Source organism: Entelurus aequoreus, linkage group LG10, assembly GCF_033978785.1.
Source record: "Entelurus aequoreus isolate RoL-2023_Sb linkage group LG10, RoL_Eaeq_v1.1, whole genome shotgun sequence".
NCBI lineage: Eukaryota > Metazoa > Chordata > Actinopteri > Syngnathiformes > Syngnathidae > Entelurus > Entelurus aequoreus.
This window is the reverse complement of record NC_084740.1, coordinates 12,926,690-12,949,538: the sequence shown is the minus strand read 5'-3', so window position 1 is coordinate 12,949,538 and position 22,849 is coordinate 12,926,690. Positions and strand designations below refer to the sequence as shown.

Below are 22,849 nucleotides of genomic sequence, written 5' to 3'. Positions count from 1 at the left end.
AACAGCGTGGGAGAGTCCACAACATCAGTGTCCTCTACAGTACACGTTTAATTTTGTATTTGTTTTGTTGGAGTCAAAGGAGTGCTCTGCTGTCTTTTTCAGTTCATCAAAGATCATCTCTATGACAGGTTTTTTTAAGAATCTGCCGCAAAAATGTGAGTCCCTCACAAGTTAGCGTAAATAACTTGTGAATAGCGCAAATAGTTAAAAAAAAAAAAAAAGAGAGGACCTAATATGGAACCTTGAGGAACACTACTAGTTAGGGCTGGGCGATATGGACGAAAAAGTACATCTCGATATATTTTTACTTAACCCTTGTGTAAGGTTCATATTGTTGTTACTCAGACAGCGTTTGTGGGTCTGATGGACCCGTTGCACTTTGTGGCTTTTAATGCCTCACAATCAAACACGTTTGTGTTACAATACTGAACAGATGTTTACCTAATCCCAATAAACATCTGTCCAGTATTTTAACTCAAAAGTGTTTGATTGTGAGGCATTAAAAGCCACAAAGTGCATCGGGTCCATCAGACCCACAAACGCTGGCTGAGTAACAACAATATGAACCTTGCACGGAAAATTTCTCAGCCAGTTTCTGCATCCCACAGGGATTCTTGTTTTCTGTTTCTGCACCTGCGGTTCCCACACAAGGTTGCAACATTGTTTGTCAACACTGTCTGCTCTCATTTTTTCGCACATTTGACCCTCTGATGTTCTGTGTACCTACACTCTGTCCTCCTCCTGTCTAGGCCTGCTGTGTGTGTGTGTGTGTGTGTGTGTGTGTGTGTGTGTGTGTGTGTGTGTGTGTGTGTGTGTGTGTGTGGGTGGGTGCGTGTCATACACAGAACATCAATTTCCACACTTCTATTAGCTCCGGGTCCAGTGGACCCGGACATCTTATATATAATAGAAATGTGTAGGGGGGGGGGGGGCGGGGGTGTATGGTGTGTGGTCATTAAATATGTATTCTGATATATGTTCTTCACAGAAAATGAGCCAAAGCCAGTGAGTCTCAGTTTGAAAAATGTATTAATTGTATCATTTTTCTTTTAATAAAAAATGAAAACGGCTCCCACAGACCCGAACACCACACGGCCATCTCACTGTCACAGTTATGCTGCCCCCTGCTGGGTGGAATTTATACCACTCGCAATCGCTGTAAAACTAGGAAACACCCATTTACCTGAATGTCTGTTTATTTTCGTCTAGCTGTACTTCAATATGTGTAATATAATAATTACCTCATGCTGATATAACTTAAGAATAATTTAAGACCGGAGGTGTTATCCTTTAGCTGGTGTGGTTTGAAGAACACAATAGCGCTTTGCACAGCTCAACCAGCTGTTGGTTGCAATGAAACCAGTCCGACAGGTGTGTAAACTGGCCCACGGGGGCACGCCCGCCTCTCTGGGCTTAGAGAACGATCGATGCAGTCATGGGAGGTCTTTAGGTAGTTTGTGAATCCGGTCTGTCTTCTGACAATGACAGCAGTGAAAAAAGTGTAGCAATCGGTTACCATTAATATGTTAATGGGATTGGACTGTAAGTGAACAGGCTCCGCCCACATCATCTCACCTCAGATCTCCACTTTTCGCGGTGTTACAATTATTCCGATGGCAAAGATTGACCCGGTAAGTTCTTTGTTTGTTTTGTTCCCTAATGGTTTCTTCCTTCTTCTTCTCTTTGTTCCCTTGGATTACTCCTTCTTTGTTCCAAATATTGAAAAGTTTTGAGGGACATATAATCACAATGTTTAGATTAGACAACAAACAAGGAGAGTGAGATGATGCATTTTCCCCGGATGATGAACTATACACTATTATATATAATATCCAGTATATGATCATGTTACACTGGTACTATTGTTTATTGCTTGTGTTGTTTATGTAAAATAACAAACCATGGAACTATTTATTTACTAGTTGTTTCCAATATATTTAACAATAACATTACATGAGTACACTCAATTCAGTATGTCAGAAAATGAGTACACTGTAAAAAATAAATGTGTAGATTTTTACAGTGAAAAAATTAATTTTACTGTAAAATGTACAGTGCTTTTTACAGTAAATTAGAAAAAGCTGCCATTATTGTTATTACAGTAAAATTCTGCTATTGATTTTTACAGTGCGTTACTGTAAATTGAAAAACAGTACCACATTAATTTTGACTGTAAAATTCTGAGGACTGAGCTGAGCTGCCGTTTTTTTTTTTTACCGTCTAATCTATGATCGGCGTTTTTACAGTGCATTGCTGTAAATTGAAAAACAGCACCATTTGTTTTCTAAAGTGAAATTCTGGAGACAAAGCTGCGATTGTTGTTTTTGCTGTAATTACTGTAAATGGCAGAGCTGCCAGTTTTTTACTATCAAATCTTAGTTCGTTCTTTTTTACAGTACCGTTGTTATTTTTACGATGACATTTTGGCGGCCCGGCTACCAGTTTTTTTTTTTTTACTGTAAAATCTATGGTCATTGTGCATTACTCTAGATTTAAAAACAGTACCATTGTTATTTTCATGTTAAATTCTGGCGACTGAGCTGCATGTATTTACTATAAAATCTACGATTGTTTTTTTTACAGTTCATTACTGTAAATTGAATTATTTTTATTGTAAAATACTGGCGACCGGGCTGCTTGTGTTTTCCTTAAAGTCTACAGCCATTGTTTTTACAGTGCATCACTGTAAATTGAGTAAATATCTTTGTTAATTTTCTTGTAAAATACTGGCGACTGGGCTGCCAGTTTTTGTTTAATGTAAAATCTACTGTCATTGTTTTTACATTGCATTAACGTAAAGTAGCACTTGTATTTTGACTTTAAAATTCTGGCGATTGAGCGGCCAGCTTTTTACCATAAAATCTATGGTTATTGTCTTTCCAGTGCATTACTGTGAATTGAAAAATGGAGCCATTGTTAATCTTTACGGTAAAATTTTGCCATCTGAGTTGACAGTTTTATACCGCTAAATCTGACCCTTTTTTTTTTACAGGCAGTCCTTTTTTAATCAGACCCTTTTTCCGTGTCACAGCAATTACGTAACACTTGCTCGTAATTTTTTGTAATTTTTTTTGCTGTTGTGTCTTTGTATGTGAATGCTAATACACACAGTATGTATAGGGGAGTTCCTTTGTCTTTTAAAACATTTTAATCAACATCTACACTATGAAATAGTTACAAATTCCTCACTGAAGTCCTGGTAATTGTCTCATGAATTATATAAAATAAGACAACATGTGGTACAGATCATAGAAATACAATGGAGAACAACATTTATTTATTTATGATTATAATTTAATTAGCTGTGGTGATCATTCTCAGCTAACTCCCACGAGGCTGTGAAATTAGATCTGTGATTTATTCTATGTACTGTACCCCTTCTAAATGATGTGTAAACCTATAGAATTGACATTTGACAGTAATTGTCCTTGACAATAGGATCATGCAAAACGATCCGCGTACCATATAGCTGGGAAATATGATAAACCTACCATTTTTACCTCAATTATTGTTTGTCTGCAGGCGTGTATCGAAACCTGACCAACTGTCCGTGGAAAAGTAGTTACGAAACACCTTTTGTTAAAAGGATTCCTACTTTCTAACTTCCCCTTATTGTCTACATTTTTTAATGTGTGGAAACGTATGATCACAAACTCAAACGTTCTTTTACTTTGTACTGCAGTGGCGTTTGACTATTAAATGATGGTTTTTATTGTTTTTAAAGCGCCAAAAAGGACTCAGCCCGAAAGTTTGGTTTCTGTCAGGAGTCAATCTGCAAAGTCACGATGCAGCAAAAAAACAAGTTAAGCCGCATGTCATTCTGCTTCCACCATTAGTTTCAGCCCTCAAAACCAAGTGAAACAACTGTGACCGTATGTTCAACAATGAACTAAGACATTTTTAAGTTATTTGGGTTAGCAGTTACAAGAGATTAAAAGGACTAAGATAGAGATATCAAATCACATCAAACTTTATTTAAATAGCACTTTTCATACACAAGTAATGAAGTTGTCTGCAACTCCAACTACCATATATAGAAGGATGGACAATTCTGAATGTGAATCATACTTTAAGGTAATAATGTTTTATAATCATGCTGTATGAAAAAGTCATCCTAAGGATCACTAAACCAGATTTTGTTTTTGGAAAAATATATTAGTTTTAACTAAGGATGGATACCATCATTACCATCATTTAAAAAGGTTTCCCTTTAGGGGACCTGTTTTTTTGTCCCCATACCGTCAGAGGTCCCCTAAAGGTGACTGTGTAAACAGTTACATTAAGTAAGCATTGCCAGAAAAAAAAAACACACACACATACACATATTCTTGTATTTGTTAACTTCTTGAGACCTCCGAAAAATGCCTACCTCTTTAGGACCACCCTTTCTAGATATATAAAGATATGTATTTACAACATTAATAAAATATACATACTATGCAAATATAAAAAAGGTAAGCATTTAGTAAAAAAAAAAAATGTTTGTATATTTTTGTTTGTAATTTGTTTTTAATCTTTATTATTTACTTCAAGTTATTACAGTATCTCTCTATTTACATATTTTTTTACAATTTTTAATTTTATTCATTTTGGCCAAAGACGGCACATTTCAATTTCTTACACGCACACTTGTTATTACATATGTTGGCCAGAGGGGGACCACTTTTAAAACCGACACACAGTCAATTTGAAAAATCCCTCCTTTTTGGGACCACCCTAATTTTGATAGATTTCACCACCAGGGGTGCAAATGAGACATTCTCTATTAGATGCAATGGTTTTCCGTATTGGGACCATGATTTATGTCCTAACTTGTCCTACCTTCCTCATATGGAAGGTACTTTTCCTTGTTGATGTCTCAAGAAGGGTAGAAATACAAGAACACACACACACACACACACACACACACACACACACACACACACACACACACACACACACACACACACACACACACACACACACACACACACACACACACACACACACACACACACACACACACACACACACACACTATTGACAATAACAAAACATAACATGGCATGGCACTGAGAATTTGAGGAAAAACGTCAGTTTTGAGGCGTCCACACTGGAGCATAACTCAAATTAACGCCATCTAAAACATTGTCTAAACATATGACAACATATACGTACAAATAAGATATAAAATAAGTTAATAAAAATGTAAGATTGACAGAATAATAGTAGTAATATTAATAATTAAGGTAGAAAACAACACAATACATACTAAAAAAACGTAAGAGCCAATGCAGCGACTTTAAAACTGGTGTAATGTGCTCCCGCCCTCTGGTCCATGTCAGCATGTGTGCAGTTGAGTTTTGTAATAATTGTAGATTTATGGTTTTTACTTTTGGAAGGCCATAGAGCAGAGCATTAGAATAGTCTAAACGACAGGAAATAAAAGCATGCGTTAGCACCTGCGTGTTGGCCTGAGAGAGAAACGGGTGCTCTCTGGCTGTGTAATTAAAATGATAAAAACCTAATTGTGTAATGTTTTTAATATGTGGGATGAAAGCCAGCTCGGAGTCAAAAATTACGCCCACATTTTTTATAGATTGCGCTGTTTTAAAAACATGTAATTTTGGTAAACGTTTCTCCCTCTGGTCTTCAGGGCCTATAACTAAAACCTCAGTTTTGTCCTGGTTGAGCTGTAGGAAATTCACTGCCATCCATGACTTGATGTCTACAATGCTGTTAAAAAGGGTATCTATTGGTCCTGTGTCCGTGTCTCCTAAAGACGTCCCCGAGAGGCAGCATATAAAGATTAAAAAGAATGGGACCTAAAATTGAGCTTTGAGGAACCCCACATTTTATCTCATGGGTTCCTGAGGAACATGCATCCATACTTACATAAAAACATTAGTCTGTGAGATTAGAGCGTAGCCAGTTAAAAATTGTACCAAAGAGGCCTACCAGGTGTCGAAATCTATTAAATGAATTGTAATGGTCTGTCAAAAGCAGCGCTTAGATCAAGCAGAACCAACACTGAGATTTTTACTATCTAAATTCCACCTGATGTCATTAACAATCTTTAAAAGTGCTGTCTCAGTACTGTGGTTCATCCTAAAACCAGACTGATGTCTTTCAAAAATGTTATTTTTATTTAAAAGGTCGTTGACTTGGTTTGAAACCAGTTTTTCTAACATTTTACTTGAGAACTGTGAGTTGGACACAGCTCAATAGTTATTAAAACGTTTGGGTCCTAACTGCTCTTCTTCCGAAGGGGCCTCACTACCGCTGCTTTAAAGGTGGCAGGGAAAACCCCAACTGAAGAGAGCCGTTCGTAATAGCTAAAAGCTGTTTGCCAATCAAACTGCTTTACTGTAAGGTCGGCCGCCACCTTCTTTTTGGAACTACCTCAGGCTGAAAAATGTTCCCAAGAATAATGTTGTCGGTTTAGAATCCAAAGAATCCATACAATGATTTACAAAAAGTAATGGAGGAATTACACCTAGAAAACAGGATGTTGGATTTACTCGGGAGATAACTCGACCAAGTGTTCTTGCATCAACCAGGAACAAAACTCTCCAGTGTTTCCTGATCAGGTGTGTCAGCAAATAAAACTTGCTGGTGTTTGGAGACCAGGGGCCGTACTTATCAAGCTTCTCAGAATTACTCCTAAGAAGTCTGCTAAGAGTTGACTTAAGAGTAAATAAATTCTTTGCTGAAAGCTGCACTTAAAAGTTAGTTATCAAGCGTCTTACTCACACTTTCAGCGAAGTGTAGGACTGAATCTTAAGTGTCACACTCAGAGCTGAATTACGACATTACTATGTGCCGTAAACGGAATTTTAGGTGACGTAATTTCTGTGTCCATAGAAATGACCAATCACAGAAGGGAATCCGTTGTCTAAGAATAAATAAATATCTTGGAAATATTTAAGTGGACAATGGGAGTGTATATTTTGACAATAAACTACAAAATAATACAAAAAAAACTAGTCCCCGCCGGCACTCACGCTACCGCTCCCTCTCTTCTCTCGCCCACACACTCACTGACGTCACTCACCTCACGGCCACACACATACGCTACTCTCATAACATTTTCTTTCCAATTCATTAATTAGGCAACTAATTTGAAACTGGTGTGGGTGGCTCTATATATACTAGCCCACTGCAGCCACATGCAGAAATCAACAAGGAATCGAAAAGTATTAAATCTGTGACAAAAATAATACCCGCTCTGTCTAAACGATACCGTTTGATCAGCTGCTCGTCATCAAACAAATCCAGGATATCCTTCCGCTCCCTGAACGTTCGGCCACGTCTCTCTCGCCTCAGTGCCATCCCCTGCTGGCAACTCCTAACCACTTAAGACACCTCTGAAGGTCTCTTAAATATTGTGGAGAGTAGGAGTGATTCTTAGACTTAAGAACGTTGATAAAAAAACTTTTATTCTTAAGTTTGAGAGTAGGACTAAATTTCGCAAATTCTCAGGACTTAAGTGTAAAATGGCACTCTAAGAAGCTTGATAAGTACGGCCCCAGATCTAATGTCTTTGATCTTGGTTCTGAAGTGGTCTGCAAAGTTCTTGCAAGGGGTGTCTGACGGTGTTTTAAAAGCTTTATTAAAATGTTTACTTGTTAAAATAGCAAAAGTAGAGACGAGGAACCAGGGTTGCTTTTATGGTCTGTGATGAGTTGTGAGTAATGGTCAATTCTAGCCTGTTTGACTGAGCTATTGTAGGCCTTGGGTTGTTGACGTAAAGTCTGATAACGTATAGTTAATTTACATTTCCTCCATTTACTTTCTGCACTCTTGCAATTTATTTTCAATCGACGAGTTTCCTCGTTGTTTCTCCACGGAGGTGTAGGTTTTGTTTTGATTGTTTTTGTTACAAGTGGAGCTACTGTGTCGAGAGTAGATTTTAGTTTAGTGTTAAAATGATCAACGATGACGGCGCATGATGCAGGTCAAATTTCAGCGGGAGTGTTCTGTAAAATCTCAATACAATTTAGGTAGTGTTTCCTCACTGTTCTCACCGGGGTTCCCTCCTGGTTTAGACTTAGACTTAAACTTCCTTTATTGTCATTCAAATTTGAACTTTACAGTACAGATAAGAATGAAATGTTGATGCATTAGCTCATGGTAGTGCAGGGTAAAAGAGCAATAAGGTGCAGAGTTTTGCATTTACAAAAGAAGGTGCAGATGTAAATAGATTACTGTACAGATAAATATGTTGCACTTTTGCATATGCATCCACGTTTACGGATGTGTGTTATATTGTCTTTATAGTCCAGCGAGTAAATCCGTTTTTGGGGGGAATTGAGGGGATTATTATGATGCGTTCAAGAGTCTTATGGCCTGAGGGAAGAAGCTGTTACAGAACCTGGACGTTCTGCTACGGAGGCTGCGGAACCTCTTTCGAGAGTCCAGCAGTGAAAACAGTCCTTGGTGTGGGTGGGAGGAGTCTCTACTGATTTTCTGAGCCCTGGTCAGGCAGTGGCTTTTTTGCGATCTCCCGGATAGGAGGAAGAGGATTCTTGATGATGGTTGAGACTGATGTTATATTAATAAACACACAATAGTGGTGAGACACAGCCAGTTCAACAACAGAGAACACGCCAATGGACAGGCCATGGCTTATGACCAGGTCCAGGGTATGTCCCCTGTTGTGAGTCGGCTGTGACATTCTGCTTAAAATCAAATCAATGTAAAACGCTTAAAAGCTCTCTGGATCGAAATGTAAATTAAAATCACCAGTTCTTAAAATCCTGCTATAGGAGGCATGGGTTAATGATAAAAGTTTAGAAAATTCACTGATAAGAGCCATAGTGTCATGGGAGTCTATAAACACACAGAAAATGAGAGGGCTGCTAAAAACAAAGGCATGCTGCTCAAATGATGTGTGTTTGTTGTTAAGACACTCCACTTGTTCAGTTAGTTATTTAAAAATATTTTTTTAAGGTTTACATTTTTTTGTTTTTATTTTATTATTTAAAAAAAATACTAGAACATGTATACTTTGAATGACATTTATTTTCTAAGTTTGTAACTATTAATATTATATTTCTTAGCAATATATTTCGCAATACATTTTTTTTTTCCACTTTCGGCTTTCACCTGTTGCCACAGAGTGTCTAATGGGTGTCGAAATCAGTCGCACGGGGATCCAAAATTCAAAGCATACCATTGCAAACTGGGTTAATTGACTCACATGCGTGAGTGTGTTGTGTGTCACAAACAAGTACCTAAAAACATTCATGTTGTTTCCTGGACTTCATGTAAGTGTGTGCAGATTTAAAAGATATAGAGGTGTCATGTGCTAGTCATCATGTTGTTGCTGTCTTTTCCTGTCTTAGACAAAATGTGCATGACAGCCGGTAAATGTGTCTTTACAGTATGTGTACCTATTTTTTTTAATCCACTTGTGTAAATCATTTTTAACATTTGATGAATATGTGCATCTTTTTTAAATATATGCCTTCATTTTTGTTCGTTCCTGATTGAAGAATTGAATGAAGTTCCTAAATGCGAAACTGTTACAACACTCCCACTTAGTTTTTCAATGACATCAAGTCCCTTTAAAGGCCTACTGAAACCCACTACTACCGACCACGCAGTCTGATAGTTTATATATCAATGATGAAATCTTAACATTGCAACACATGCCAATACCGCCGGGTTAACTTATAAAGTGCAATTTTAAATTTCCCGCGAAACTTCCGGTTGAAAACGTCTATGTATGATGACGTATGCGCGTGACGCCAATGGTTGAAACGGAAGTATTCGGACACCATTGTATCCAATACAAAAAGCTCTGTTTTCATCTCAAAATTCCACAGTATTCTGGACATCTGTGTTGGTGAATCTTTCGCAATTTGTTTAATGAACAATGAAGACTGCAAAGAAGAAAGTTGTAGGTGGGATCGGTGTATTAGCATAGCTCTGTGAGGTCCCGTAGCTAAGTTAGCTTCAATGGCGTCGTTAGCAACAGCATTGTTAAGCTTCGTCAGCCTGGAAAGCATTAACCGTGTAGTTACATGTCCATGGTTTAATAGCATTGTTGATTTTCTGTCTATCCTTCCAGTCAGGGATTTATTTCTTTTGTTTCTATCTGCAGTTAAGCCCGATGCTATCACGTTAGCTCCGTAGCTAAAGTGCTTCACCGATGTATTGTCGTGGAGATAAAAGTCACTGTGAATGTCCATTTCGCGTTCTCGACTCTCATTTTCAAGAGGATATAGTATCTGAGGTGGTTTAAAATACAAATCCTTGATCCACAATAGAAAAAGGAGAAAGTGTGGAATCCAATGAGCCCTTGTACCTAAGTTACAGTCAGAGTGAAAAAAGATACGTCCTGCACTGCACTCTAGTCCTTCACTCTCACGTTCCTCATCCACAAATCTTTCATCCTCGCTCAAATTAATGGGGTAATTGTCGCTTTCTCGGTCCAAATCGCTCTCGCTGCTGGTGCAAACAATGGGGAAATGTGAGGAGCCTTTCAACCTGCGACGCTACTTCTGGTACAGGCAAGGCTTTTTTTTTTATCAGCGACCAAAAGTTGCGAACTTTATCGTCGATGTTCTCTACTAAATCCTTTCAGCAAAAATATGGCAATATCGCAAAATGATCAAGTATGACACATAGAAGGGATCTGCTATCCCCGTTTAAATAAAAACAATTCATTTCAGTAGGCCTTTAAATAATACAGAGCCGTGCCTTCACAATAATACGTCAAACAACAACAACAAAAATTGTTTTCTTTTAAGACTTGCTTTGATCAGGCAGCGTTCGGCATACACCTGTTAAGCACAACTAACCACTTTATCTAAATAGGGCAAAGTCCAATCTCTCCCCGGAGATATTCAAACTTCTGTCTAGGCAGTGGTTTGGTAAAAAATATCCGCTTTCATGTCATTTGTTGGACAATATTGCAGTTCTATTTGTCCATTCTGCACACATTCACGGATGTAGTGATAGTGAATGTCTATGTGTTTGGTTCTGGAGTGGTTCACAGGATTCTTCGCGATTGCGATGGCTCCTTGGTTGTCTTCCAGAATCACTGTGGACATAGTTTCCACTCCGAGATCACTCAGTAATCTTTTCAGTCAGATTCCTTCTTGAGCGGCTTGATTGAGTGCGATGTACTCCGTCTTGTGAATCCCGCCTGTGCTGCTGCGTTAGCATCTGCGGCTAGCGTGTCCGTCTCCATTAGCATACCCCATAGTCCTTTAGCCTTTAGCAAGTGTTCCATCTGAAACTTCCATGTTGCCCAGTCGCTCAGTCTGTCAATAAACAGCTTATTCTCCATTGTGAGTTCCCACAATACCGTTTATCTTCACACAAAGTCCGTGCACAACAGCTTTTTAGCGACGATCTGGTCCCATAACCTGTTCTTTTGCAGTAGTTTTTCCAATAGATGGCACTGTTGTACTGTTGATTCATTTCATTCCACTTTGTATATGCACTTGCTGTATTGCCAGTGTGTGCATGCCAGTCAATAAAAACTCTGCCAAAGAACAGAAACGGCATTATGGGAGATACTATGGGAGAAAGTAGTGTGCACAATGAGATGAGGCCTTTTACAGAAATACAGGAACTTTTAAGTTCCTAGAACCTTTAGTTCCAAGAACTACAGGTTCCTGTTAAAGTGTGCGATTTGTGCTTCCACCGCATTCCACAGTTTAGGGTAGTTCCCACAAATCAGTCTGATGAGGTATGGAGAAGTGGTTCAGTATCTTTCTACATTCATACCATGTAAATAAACAGATACAATTAGGTCAAATATGTTTTTACTTAAGTGTAAGTAAATGAAATACAAAGCAATATGATTTATAAACTTGGGGCGGTATAGCTCGGTTGGTAGAGTGGCCGTGCCAGCAACTTGAGGGTTCCAGGTTCGATCCCCGCTTCCGCCATCCTAGTCACTGCCGTTGTGTCCTTGGGCAAGACACTTTACCCACCTGCTGCCAGTGCCACCCACACTGGTTTAAATGTAACTTAGATATTGGGTTCCACTATGTAAAAGCGCTTTGAGGCACTAGAGAAAAGCGCTATATAAATATAATTCACTTCACTTCACTAAGTGTACCAAATTGTTCATAAAAAGTCAGGCTTGTGTCCACAGTGTCTAACAGTGACAAAGTCCTCCCCCTCAGTAAATGATGAATTCAGACGAGTCCTTATGGTCCATTTTAACTGTAAATAACAATTCATAAAGAATACATTTCAATGTTTGTCTCTCTGCGACAACACGGACACATCGGATTTAGCGTTAGCTTGTTAGCAGTAGCATTGGGTTAACTCCAGTTGAGACTAATAACAACACAAATGGAGTGTCACTGACTATTTTTACAACACGTAATGAAGTAATTAGTGTATACTTGAAGTCAATAAAGTTTGTCTAAGTCAGGGGTCGGCAACCCAAAACGTTGAAAGAGCAGCAAAAAATGAAAAGCCGTATATAAGTCTTATAATGAAGGTAACACGTAAGTGTCTATATTAGTTATATTAGCCTACTATCAACATGACTTTAAAGGTCTTATATAAGTCTTAAAATGATGACAACACATGGTGTAAGTGTCTATATTAACTATATTAGCCTACTATCAAAATGACCATGTGTCGCAGGCTGAAGCAAATCTTTGTTGACAGAAATTTTGAAAGTTAATATTTATTCTACACATTTTTACAACATTAGAGGCCATTAGTAAGTCAGAGGCTACTCAGAAGGTAAGATAACTCCTGGAAATTTCTGGTTTTAAATGGCCAAAGATATAGATGTGTGTGTCCAAGTTTAAGGAAACGGCAGGCTGTCTTTTTTAATAAATGTATTACAATCTTTGGCAAGCTAGGTAATGTTTGCTGTGGTCTGGAACAACATGGCACACAAACCACTATCAGAAATGCAGCCAATATTACATACAGATAATGTGTCGTGAGACACGCAAAACTAAATCATATAAACAGAGGACATAAATAAAGGATATTAAATGAGTTCAAATACACTTACAAACTAGGCATAATGATGCAATGTGTACATACAGCTAGCCTAAATAGCATGTTGGCATTGATTAGCTTGCAGTCATGCACTGACCAAATATGCCTGATTAGCACTCCAACAAGTCAATAACATCAGCAAAGCTCACCTTTGTGCATTCACGCACAGTATAAAACGTTTGGTGGACAAAATGAGACAACGAAGGAGTGGAAGATTTTACATGTAAACAAACTGTTGCGTCAGAGTCCACATTATGGTGAGTTCAAAAACCGCCGAAATTAGTAGGACAAAACGATGTTCACCAAATACTCTCATCAGTGAAGCATACACACAAACATTAAACAGTGGGCTTTCTAACAATTGGGAAGGTTTGTGTCATGTTTGTCCTCAAACAAAAAACACACTATCCATCCATCCATTTTCTACCGCTTTTCCCGTTCGGGGTCGCGGGGGTGCTGGAACCTATCTCAGTTGCATTCGGACGGAAGGCAGGGTACACCCTGGACAAGTTGCCACCTCTAAAACAAAAAAAAATATTTCCCCCCCCATCTTTTTCCATTTTCAATTATTTTTGAAAAAATGCTCCAGGGAGCCACTAAGACTGTACTAAAGAGCTGCATGCGGCTCGAGAGCCACGGGTTGCTGACCCCTGGTCTAAGTCTAAGTCTAAGTTCAGCTGAATATTCCTTTGTAAATACGTTTAAACAAGTATGCCCACTTCATGTAGCTTTGTGTATTGAAATGAAGTTAGTAAAAAACAATAAACACCATTCAACTGCAAATAGTTTAAAGACTACAGCTGACTAAAAACACTGCAAGATAGTTCAGCCGATCAGCGCTCTTCCCACAAAAGTTTCTGCAAGTCAAAAGTGTATTTCGTTCTTCTTTCCCTCTGTTGTCAAGTTTCAAGAAATAGGAACAAAAACAACTTATCTTGCCGACTGTAATGGTGGCCGTGTGTTCAAAAACAACATTTTGTCGACAGCACAGCTCACCCCCCTCTAAGATTCCTGGAACTTTTTTAAAAGTGAATCCCTTGCTGGCAGGAACTAAAATTGTTCCTATGGAACTAAACATCCCTGGTTCGTTTTTGGTGGAAACACGGGGAACTTTATTTAATTACATTTTTAGTTCTGCAAAAGTTCTTAAAAAGGCCTATTGATGTTGTTTTGGCTCGCTTTAAAAAAAAGTGATTGTCGATCATTGTTTTAAAATCCAGGCGAAAGCTGCGATATCTTATATGCACCCAAAAACATCGGAATCTGGGAGCTTTGTAATTTCACTCGGGATGTTGGCAGACAAGGACAATATTCCGGGAGTCTCATGCAGAAGGGGTGGCAAGTCTGTGGAGTAGCATTTCCCAGCATGCCTTGTTGTTACAATTGTCAATTTTGACAATGTTATCGTGTATCTTTAATCTGTTATTTTTTAGAGACAGGGTTTAATAGTTGAAGTAGTGTTGTTTTTAGTCATGTTCAGTTAATTCACTGCTACTTTTGGTGGTAATCTGACACCTTTATTATGCATCCTAATAACAACTACAGTATGTGGCTTTTGTTATCCAGTGCAAAACTCAACATGAGTACCGTATTTTCCGCACCATAAGCCGCACCTAAAAACCACAATTTTTCTCAAAAGCTGACAGTGCGGCTAATAACCCGGTGCGCCTTATATATGGATTAATATTAATATTTATTCTCATAAAGTTTAGGTCTCGCAACTACGGTAAACAGCCGACATCTTTTTTCCCCGTAGAAGAGGAAGCGCTTCTTCTTCTACGGTAAGCAACCGCCAAGGTGAGCACCCGCCCCTGTAGAAGAAGAAGCGCGCGGATATTACGTTTCATTTCATTTGTGTGTTTCTGTAAAGACCACAAAATGTCTCCTAAGAGACGCGAGTACAAGGTTCCACTGACTTTTGATATTCATGTGAACCGCACTGTGGATACAACGGGAGCACGTACGGTGAATATTCGCACCACAGGGAATGAGGAGTCCTCCTTCACTGTGGTAGGTTGAAGGTGCGGCTTACAACACAGGGCGGCTTATGGTGAGGAAAATACGGTAAATGGCAGTTATTCCATTATATAGTGGTGGTTTGCTAAGGTTGCCATACGGGCCAGATGCATTCTGATTTTGAAATATTTTCAAATATTCAAATATTTTCAAATCAAACCCCTCCCAGGACTTGATGTGCAGTTTGACACCTGTGGTCTATTGCATTAATGCAGGGGTACGTACAACGTACGGCCCGCGAACAGGTTTTATCCGGCCCACGGGATGAGTTTGCTAAGTATGAAAATGAGCCGAAATTTTTCAACGGAAGAAACCACTGTTCTAAATGTGTCCACTGGATGTCGCAATAGCAATTATTTGTGTCTTAGTAGATGATGCTACATATGTACAAAATAAACCACATGATGTTAGTGCACCAGTCAAGGAAAATGATCAAACTACATAAATAACATCCTGTAATTTGGTTTTGATATAATTCTTCATCTTGATAGATTGAAAATTAACACCAATTAGTTGACTGATGAATATTATCTCATAAATTATTCAGAAAATATAAATAACGACAAAACAAAGAATATATATGTAATTGTAAAAAAACAAAACAACAACATTATGATTTGTACAATTTCAGAATGTGCTTGTTCTATTTTTAAACAAAGAAAACAATCTGAAGTCATCTTTATTTTTAAGTGATCGTGCCGTGATTTGACCAGTCCGGCCCACTTGGGGGTAGATTTTTCTGCATCTGGCCCCCGATCTAAAATGAGTTTGACACCCCTGCATTAATGGTTTTGACTCGGATGACTTGAATGTTGTTGGTTTTTTTACGCCGGATGCGCTTTTAAATGCTCTACCTTAAAGAGCAGACAATTGTACATTACACCATGAGAGACATTTTAAAGTACCAATGATTGTCACACACACACACACTAGGTGTGGTGAAATGTGTCCTCTGCATTTGACCCACCCCCTTGTTCACCCCCTGGGAGGTGAGGGGAGCAGTGAGCAGCAGCGGTGGCCGCGCCCGGGAATCATTTTTGGTGATTTAACCCCCAATTCCAACCCTTGATGCTGAGTGCCAAGCAGGGAGATAATGGGTCCCATTTTTATAGTCTTTGGTATGACTCGGCCGGGGTTTGAACTCACAACCTGCCGATCTCAGGGCGGACAGTCTAACCCAGGGGTCACCAACACGGTGCCCGCGGGCACCAGGTAGCCCGTAAGGACCAGATGAGTAGCCCGCTGGCCTGTTCTAAAAATAGCTCAAATAGCAGCACTTACCAGTGAGCTGCCTCTATTTTTTAAATGTTATTTATTTACTAGCAAGCTGGTCTCGCTTTGCCCGACATTTTTAATTCTAAGAGAGACAAAACTCAAATATGATTTGAGAATCCAAGAAAATATTTTAAAGACTTGGTCTTCACTTGTTTAAATAAATTCATTAATTTTTTTACTTTGCTTCTTATAATTTTCAGAATGACAATTTTAGAGAAAAAATACAACCTTTAAAATGATTTTAGGATTTTTAAACACATATACCTTTTTACCTTTTAAATTCCTTCCTCTTCTTTCCTGACAATTTAAATCAATGTTCAAGTAAATTTATTTTTTTTATTGTAAAGAATAATAAATACATTTTAATTTAATTTTTCATTTTAGCTTCTAATTTTTCGACAAAGAATATTTGTGAAATATTTCTTCAAAGTTATTATGATTAAAATTTAAAAAAAATATTCTGGCAAATCTAGAAATTCTGTAGAATCAAATTTAAATCTTATTTCAAAGTCTTTTGAATTTCTTTTAAAAATTTTGTTCTGGAAAATCTAGAAGAAATAATGATTTGTCTTTGTTAGAAATATAACTTGGTCCAATTTGTTATATATTCTAACAAAGTGCAGATTGGATTTTAACCTATTTAAAACATGTCATCAAAATTCTAAAAGTAATCTTAATCAGGAAAAATTACTAATGATGTTCCATAAATTATTTTTTTAATATTTTCAAAAAGATTAAAATTAGCTAGTTTTTCCTCTTCTTTTTTCGGTTGAATTTTGAATTTTAAAGAGTCAAAATTGAAGATAAACTATGTTTCAAAATTTAATTGTCATTTTTTTCATGTTTTCTCCTCTTTTAAACCGTTTAATTAAGTGTAAATATCATTTATTATTAATAATAACATAGAGTTAAAGGTAAATTGAGCAAATTGGCTATTTCTGGCAATTTATTTAAGTGTGTATCAAACTGGTAGCCCTTCGCATTAAACAGTACCCAAGAAGTAGCTCTTGGTTTCAAAAAGGTTGGTGACACCTGCTCTAACCACTAGGCCACTGATTAGAACACAGGAATCGTACAGTTCAATTCAAATTAAAAATATTAGATTTTTTCTTTTTTTATACATTATCATTGTTTCTTTTCTTCACTGTTTGACTAGTTGCATTACCTTTTAATGAGTCACCACCAAAAAAGGCTTCCTGGTCCTGCCGTTGTTAAAGTTTAATTCCAATACTTGCCCCTCGACAGCTTTGACGTCAAACGTGTCCTGAATATGAGGAAACAATTTTCTTTAAGGTACTTACCTGGGTGTGGCCCATGTTTGTCTTGCATAAAAGACAATGTGGCTTAATAAATGTTTCTTTTATGCATATTGATTGCAAAATTGTATAATAATGATTGTGTAATTGTTCTGCCAGTAACAAACCACATTGGGTTTTCAGGAAACAGCTACTGTACCACGAAATAATAATATGTTTTTATTTCTGCAGAACGACTCCCCTCCTCCTTACTACTCTATCGCTGTGCATGCCCAGCCCCCCCTCAAGTCCTATGAAGAGGTGGTGTATGGCGTGGGGCCGGGCCACACCGCCGCCAACCAGCATTATGTCCCCCAGTATGCGCCGCCTGTGGCAGCTCCCCAAGTAGCGCAGCTGAACACACGTGAGTCTCCTGTATTTTCATATGCTAATCGGCAGGCAAATTTAAAAAAAAAACAAGTCCGATTTTTGTTGTGCCTGCTGTGTTTCCACGTGTAGCCCACAGAAGCAGGCGGAGGGGATGCTGTAAAAGTAACGCCCAGTGTTACGGAGGATCAGCCGGGTCTCTTCTGTTGTTAGCCTTGCTGGCTGTGGCTATCTGGGTCGCAGGTGTGTATTTACCCAGATAACCATTTGCTCTTCTTTCCAGAGCCTATAAATCAGGGGTGTCAAAATAATTTTAGACCGGGGGCCACATGGAGAAAAATCTACTCCCAAGTGGGCCCGGACTGGTAAAAAATCAAGGCACGATAACTTAAAAATAAAGACAACTTCAGATTGTTTTCTTTGTTTAAAAATAGAACAAGCACATTCTGAAAATGTACAAATCATAATGTTTTTTTGTTTTTTTTTACACTTACATGTTGCGGTTAATAGTATTCTATCTTTATTTGTCGTTATTTATACTTTCTGAATAAATGATGTGATAATGTTCATCAGTCAACTCATTGGTGTTCATTTTCAATTTATCAAGTTAAAAAAAAAATATCAAAATCAAATTACAGGATGTTGTTTATTTAGTTTGCTCATTTCCTCGACTGGTGCACTAACATCATGTGTTTTTTTTGTTTTTTTTTACATATGTAGCATCATATACAAAGATACAAATAATTGCTATTTTGACATCTAGTGGACACATTTAGAACAGCAGTTTCTTTCATTCCAAAATTTTGGCTCATTTTCATACTCAGCAAACTCATCCCGCGGGCCGGATAAAACCTGTTCGGGGGCCTGATTTGGCCCGCGGGCCGTACGTTTGACACCCCTGCTATACATGAAGAGAGTGCTTTAGGGGTATTTTGAAGTGCATTGTTAGTATACACTAGGGTTGAAAATTATTATTCAATACCACAATTCTGTACAAAAAAAACGCATTAGAATTGGTCGAAAATGGACATGGACCCTCAAAGGACAATCTGATCAAGGAGGCTGTTACGATATTTTCGCAAGTGGCAAGCTTGTTGGCGGAGACGGCAATGAGCAAAAAAGGAAGAAACGGAGGGGAGAGTCATGCGGTTGTCACCTTCGTACTTTGTTACAAGTTTTTTTTTAAGTCAATAGTGTTTCTTACATTCTTCATCAAAGTGCGGCCACTCGCAACTTTTTTTGGCCCCATAGGGGTTTTTTTGTTCACGCAATTCCACAGAACGACACGCGGGTTATAGGGGCTTTTTACAACTTCCTCTGGAAGGGTTAGGGTTAACCTTAACCCTTCCGCTGGACCCTGACCTGGATCTGTCAAGGATCGTGTGGTGACTGTCTGTGCACCAGTCTCCCCACGTTAAACGAAGTCACACACAGGCATCCTCCATAAAGGGATACACCCCTACCAGGAGGATCGTCATACTCGTTCGAGTGACCGCAGAGGAAGATGATGATGATGATGATGACAACTTCCTCAAAATTTAAAACGTTTTTAACAAGAATACTAGCAGCCAGTTTATATTAATATTAGTTGTCTAACCAAGATTTTGCTAGTGTCCCCAATTTGGTCTTTAATATTACTTATTTTTATTGTTAGACTCCTGCAGGGCCCCCACCCCACACTAAATCTAATGTTACCGCCCCACATAAACACACTCGGTAAGTTTACCAGGCACTAAAAATGTATTGGTTGAAAGTAGCTTTTAAAATACATGCACATTTGCAAGTTTCATTTTACTTTATAGCAGGGTCCCCAAACTACGGATGCGGCCGGCCAGCGTCCAAAATCCGGCCAGCGGGAAGTCTCAAGTTAAAAAAAATAGATATATATATTTTATTTTTGTCAAATTATTATTTAAAAAAATCTGTCCTTTCTAATCCATTTTCTACCGCTTGTTACTCTCTGTGTCTCCCAGTCGCTCAGGCAAATCATATTGTCTAAAAAGACATGTTCCCATTGATAACGTGACATCATCGTGCTCGGAATGAATATATATATATATACTGTATATGTTAGGTCAGGAAAAAACAGAGAAGCTATTTCATCCCTACAAGCCTGTTTCACAGGTTTTCCTGCTCTTCAGGGGATTGTTCTGCTTTTCCCTGAAGTGCAGGGATACCTGCGAAACCGGCTTGTAGGGATGATAAAAAAAAAGAAGAAAAAAAGGAAATAATAATACATTAATAATAATAATAATAATAATAATCAGAAATAAAATAAAATTATATATATATATATATTTTTTTTTTCTGATTATTTAATCGACGTATTTGTAGATATAACTTTGTTTTTTTTGTTGTTTCTTTCTTTTTTGGGGGTGTGGGGGGTGGTATGGATGGGATACAAACAAAAATATTTTGACTGTAAGGGCAGACAATAGACATATGATTTATGTGAATATGATGTAATGGATAGGAATGTCTGATGCTGGATGTCAATAAAAATAAAATGAAAAAAATATATATACATATACACATATATACTGTATATATATATATATATATATATATATATATATATATATATATATATATATATATATATATATATATATATATATATATATATATGTATATGTATATGTATGTATGTATATATATATATATATATATATATATATATATATATATATATATATATATATATATATATATATATATATATATATATATATATATATATATATGTGTATGTATATGTATGTATGTATGTATGTATGTATGTATATATATATGTATGTATATATATATATATATATATATATATATATATATATATGTATATATATATATATATATATATATACACACACACACAGCCAGGCCTTTGGCCAAATTTTTTTTAACCCAATACGGCCCCCGAGTCAAAAAGTTTGGGGACCCCTGCTTTATAGTGTAAGGTAGATATTAGCTGATGTATGTAGGATTATCATTAGTGGATAATCCATCCATCCATTTTCTACTGCTTGTCCCGTTAATAGTCATAATAATACACCATTTTTATTATCATCATTATTATTATTAGCGCATCTACTGGGGGTTAAGCCTCCACTGTCTTTAAAAAAAAACTAGTGACGCATCTGTTTTGAACTTGAAACAAGGTTCCTTGAGCACACAACAGTTAGGTTGAAACTTAAACACAAATTTGTCTGAACCTGTTTCCAATAGATTTATCTTCTTCTTCTTCTTCTTCTTCTTCTTCTTGTTTTATGTTTGGGCATTCAACATTAAAGGTGCATTACCGCCACCTATTGTATTGACGCGTGAACCAGCCCTCACATACAGTACATACATTTATACATTCCCACACTAAATTCTAGTCCATAAACCTGTCTCTTCTGGAAACTTCACAAAAATGTTGCTTAGTGTTTTCTCTTTGCTGTACTATATTTCCCACAGTGAATAATTGCACGTTCCACTGACTCTACCTCATTGCAGCTGTCACATAATCATGTTGCTTTTCTCTTATCACCTCCCACACATGGGCGCTGAGTGTCACAACACAAAAGTGAGCCCTGACGACATTATGACGTCTGTGTAAATTATTTCGCCGTTACCAGGAGGAATGAACCATTTTGCATTTTGCAAGCGGGTGTAGGTTGTGTTACACATTTTTACTTTGATTCAAACAACCTTATTATTAAACTTTGACAGCAGAATTAATGTTACCTTAACATGTATGGTGTCGCATTTTATCATTTAAATTAAAGATGAAAAACAATCTTCAAATATTTACCAAAAGCCCAAGCCGTCACAGCGGTTGTGGCCTCAAGCAACGCATAGTGTTCATGTTTAACTTAAATAAACTTTATTGATCCACAAGGGAAATTGTTCCACACACGAGCTCAGTTTCAAAGGATGGAAAGGGTAAGGATGGAAAGGATAATGCAGGTATTAAGTAGACTAAAAATGTACCATAGTAGCAAAATAAAATATAACATATATGTACTATTTACATATTAATATATACAGTATATTATATATACAGATATATTATACTATTATATTATATTATATTTTTATATAATATATACAATATATAACAAATCCCAATTACCATGTACAATATTACAGTATACAGCTGCAGCACACACAAAAAAGGGCAGCATAAAAGAGAGAGTAGATCCAGCAGAAAATATACACTATAAACAAAGAGAGGTAGCTGACATAGAAGCGGTCAGGTAATAGACAAAGATCATCTATTGCTGTATGGCGAGTGAATACAGCTGGATGGAGTGCGGAATGAAGATTTTTGAATCGAACACAGTGGGAACGAAGCTGAAGGAGCCTATTGGAGTATAAGCTTAAAGCAGGGGTCCCCAAATTACGGCCCGCGGGCCAGATACGGCCCGCCAGCGTCCAAAATCCGGCCTGCGGGTAGTACCAAGTAAAAAAAAAAAAAAAAAAAATGTTTTTATTTTATTTTATTTTATTTTAAAAAATATTATTTTTTTTAATATGTTCTTTTTCACCCATACATCAATCCATTTTCCACCGCTTGTTACTAAATCTCCTAGGCAGATACGGCACGCCAGCGTCCAAAATCCGGCCCGCGAGTAGTCCTGGCTAAAAAGTAAATAAAAATTGTATTTATTTATTTTTTGATTATAATTTTTTTTAATCTGTCCTTTTTCGCCCATCCTACAATCCATTATCTGGGTCTCCTAGGCAGATAAGGCACGCCAGCATCCAAAATCCGGCCCGCGGGTAATACCAAGCAAAAAAAATAAAATCTATATATGTATTATTTTTTAAATTATTATTTGTTTTAATCTGTCCCTTTTCGCCCATCCATCAATCCATTTTTTACCGCTTGTTACTGGGTCTCCTAGGCAGATACGGCACGCCAGCGTCCAAAATCCGGTCCGCGGGTAGTCCCGACAAAAAAAAAAAAATGGTACATATACATTTTT

At 37.4% G+C, this 22,849-nt stretch overlaps 2 protein-coding genes across 3 annotated transcripts in view; one reads left to right on the top strand and one right to left on the bottom strand.

Moving 5' to 3' along the window:
- Positions 1 to 22,849, bottom strand: part of il10ra (interleukin 10 receptor, alpha) — a 48,295-nt gene that overhangs the window by 14,993 nt on the left and 10,453 nt on the right. The window lies entirely within an intron of this gene.
- Positions 1,493 to 22,849, top strand: part of tmprss13a (transmembrane serine protease 13a) — a 40,130-nt gene continuing 18,773 nt past the window's right edge. Inside the window, exons 1-3 of the mRNA XM_062060160.1 lie at positions 1,493 to 1,631; positions 17,745 to 17,916; positions 18,012 to 18,122. Coding sequence (XP_061916144.1) covers positions 1,614 to 1,631; positions 17,745 to 17,916; positions 18,012 to 18,122 — 301 coding nt within the window. The 5' untranslated portion in view covers positions 1,493 to 1,613. The remainder of the gene's footprint in view (positions 1,632 to 17,744; positions 17,917 to 18,011; positions 18,123 to 22,849) is intronic.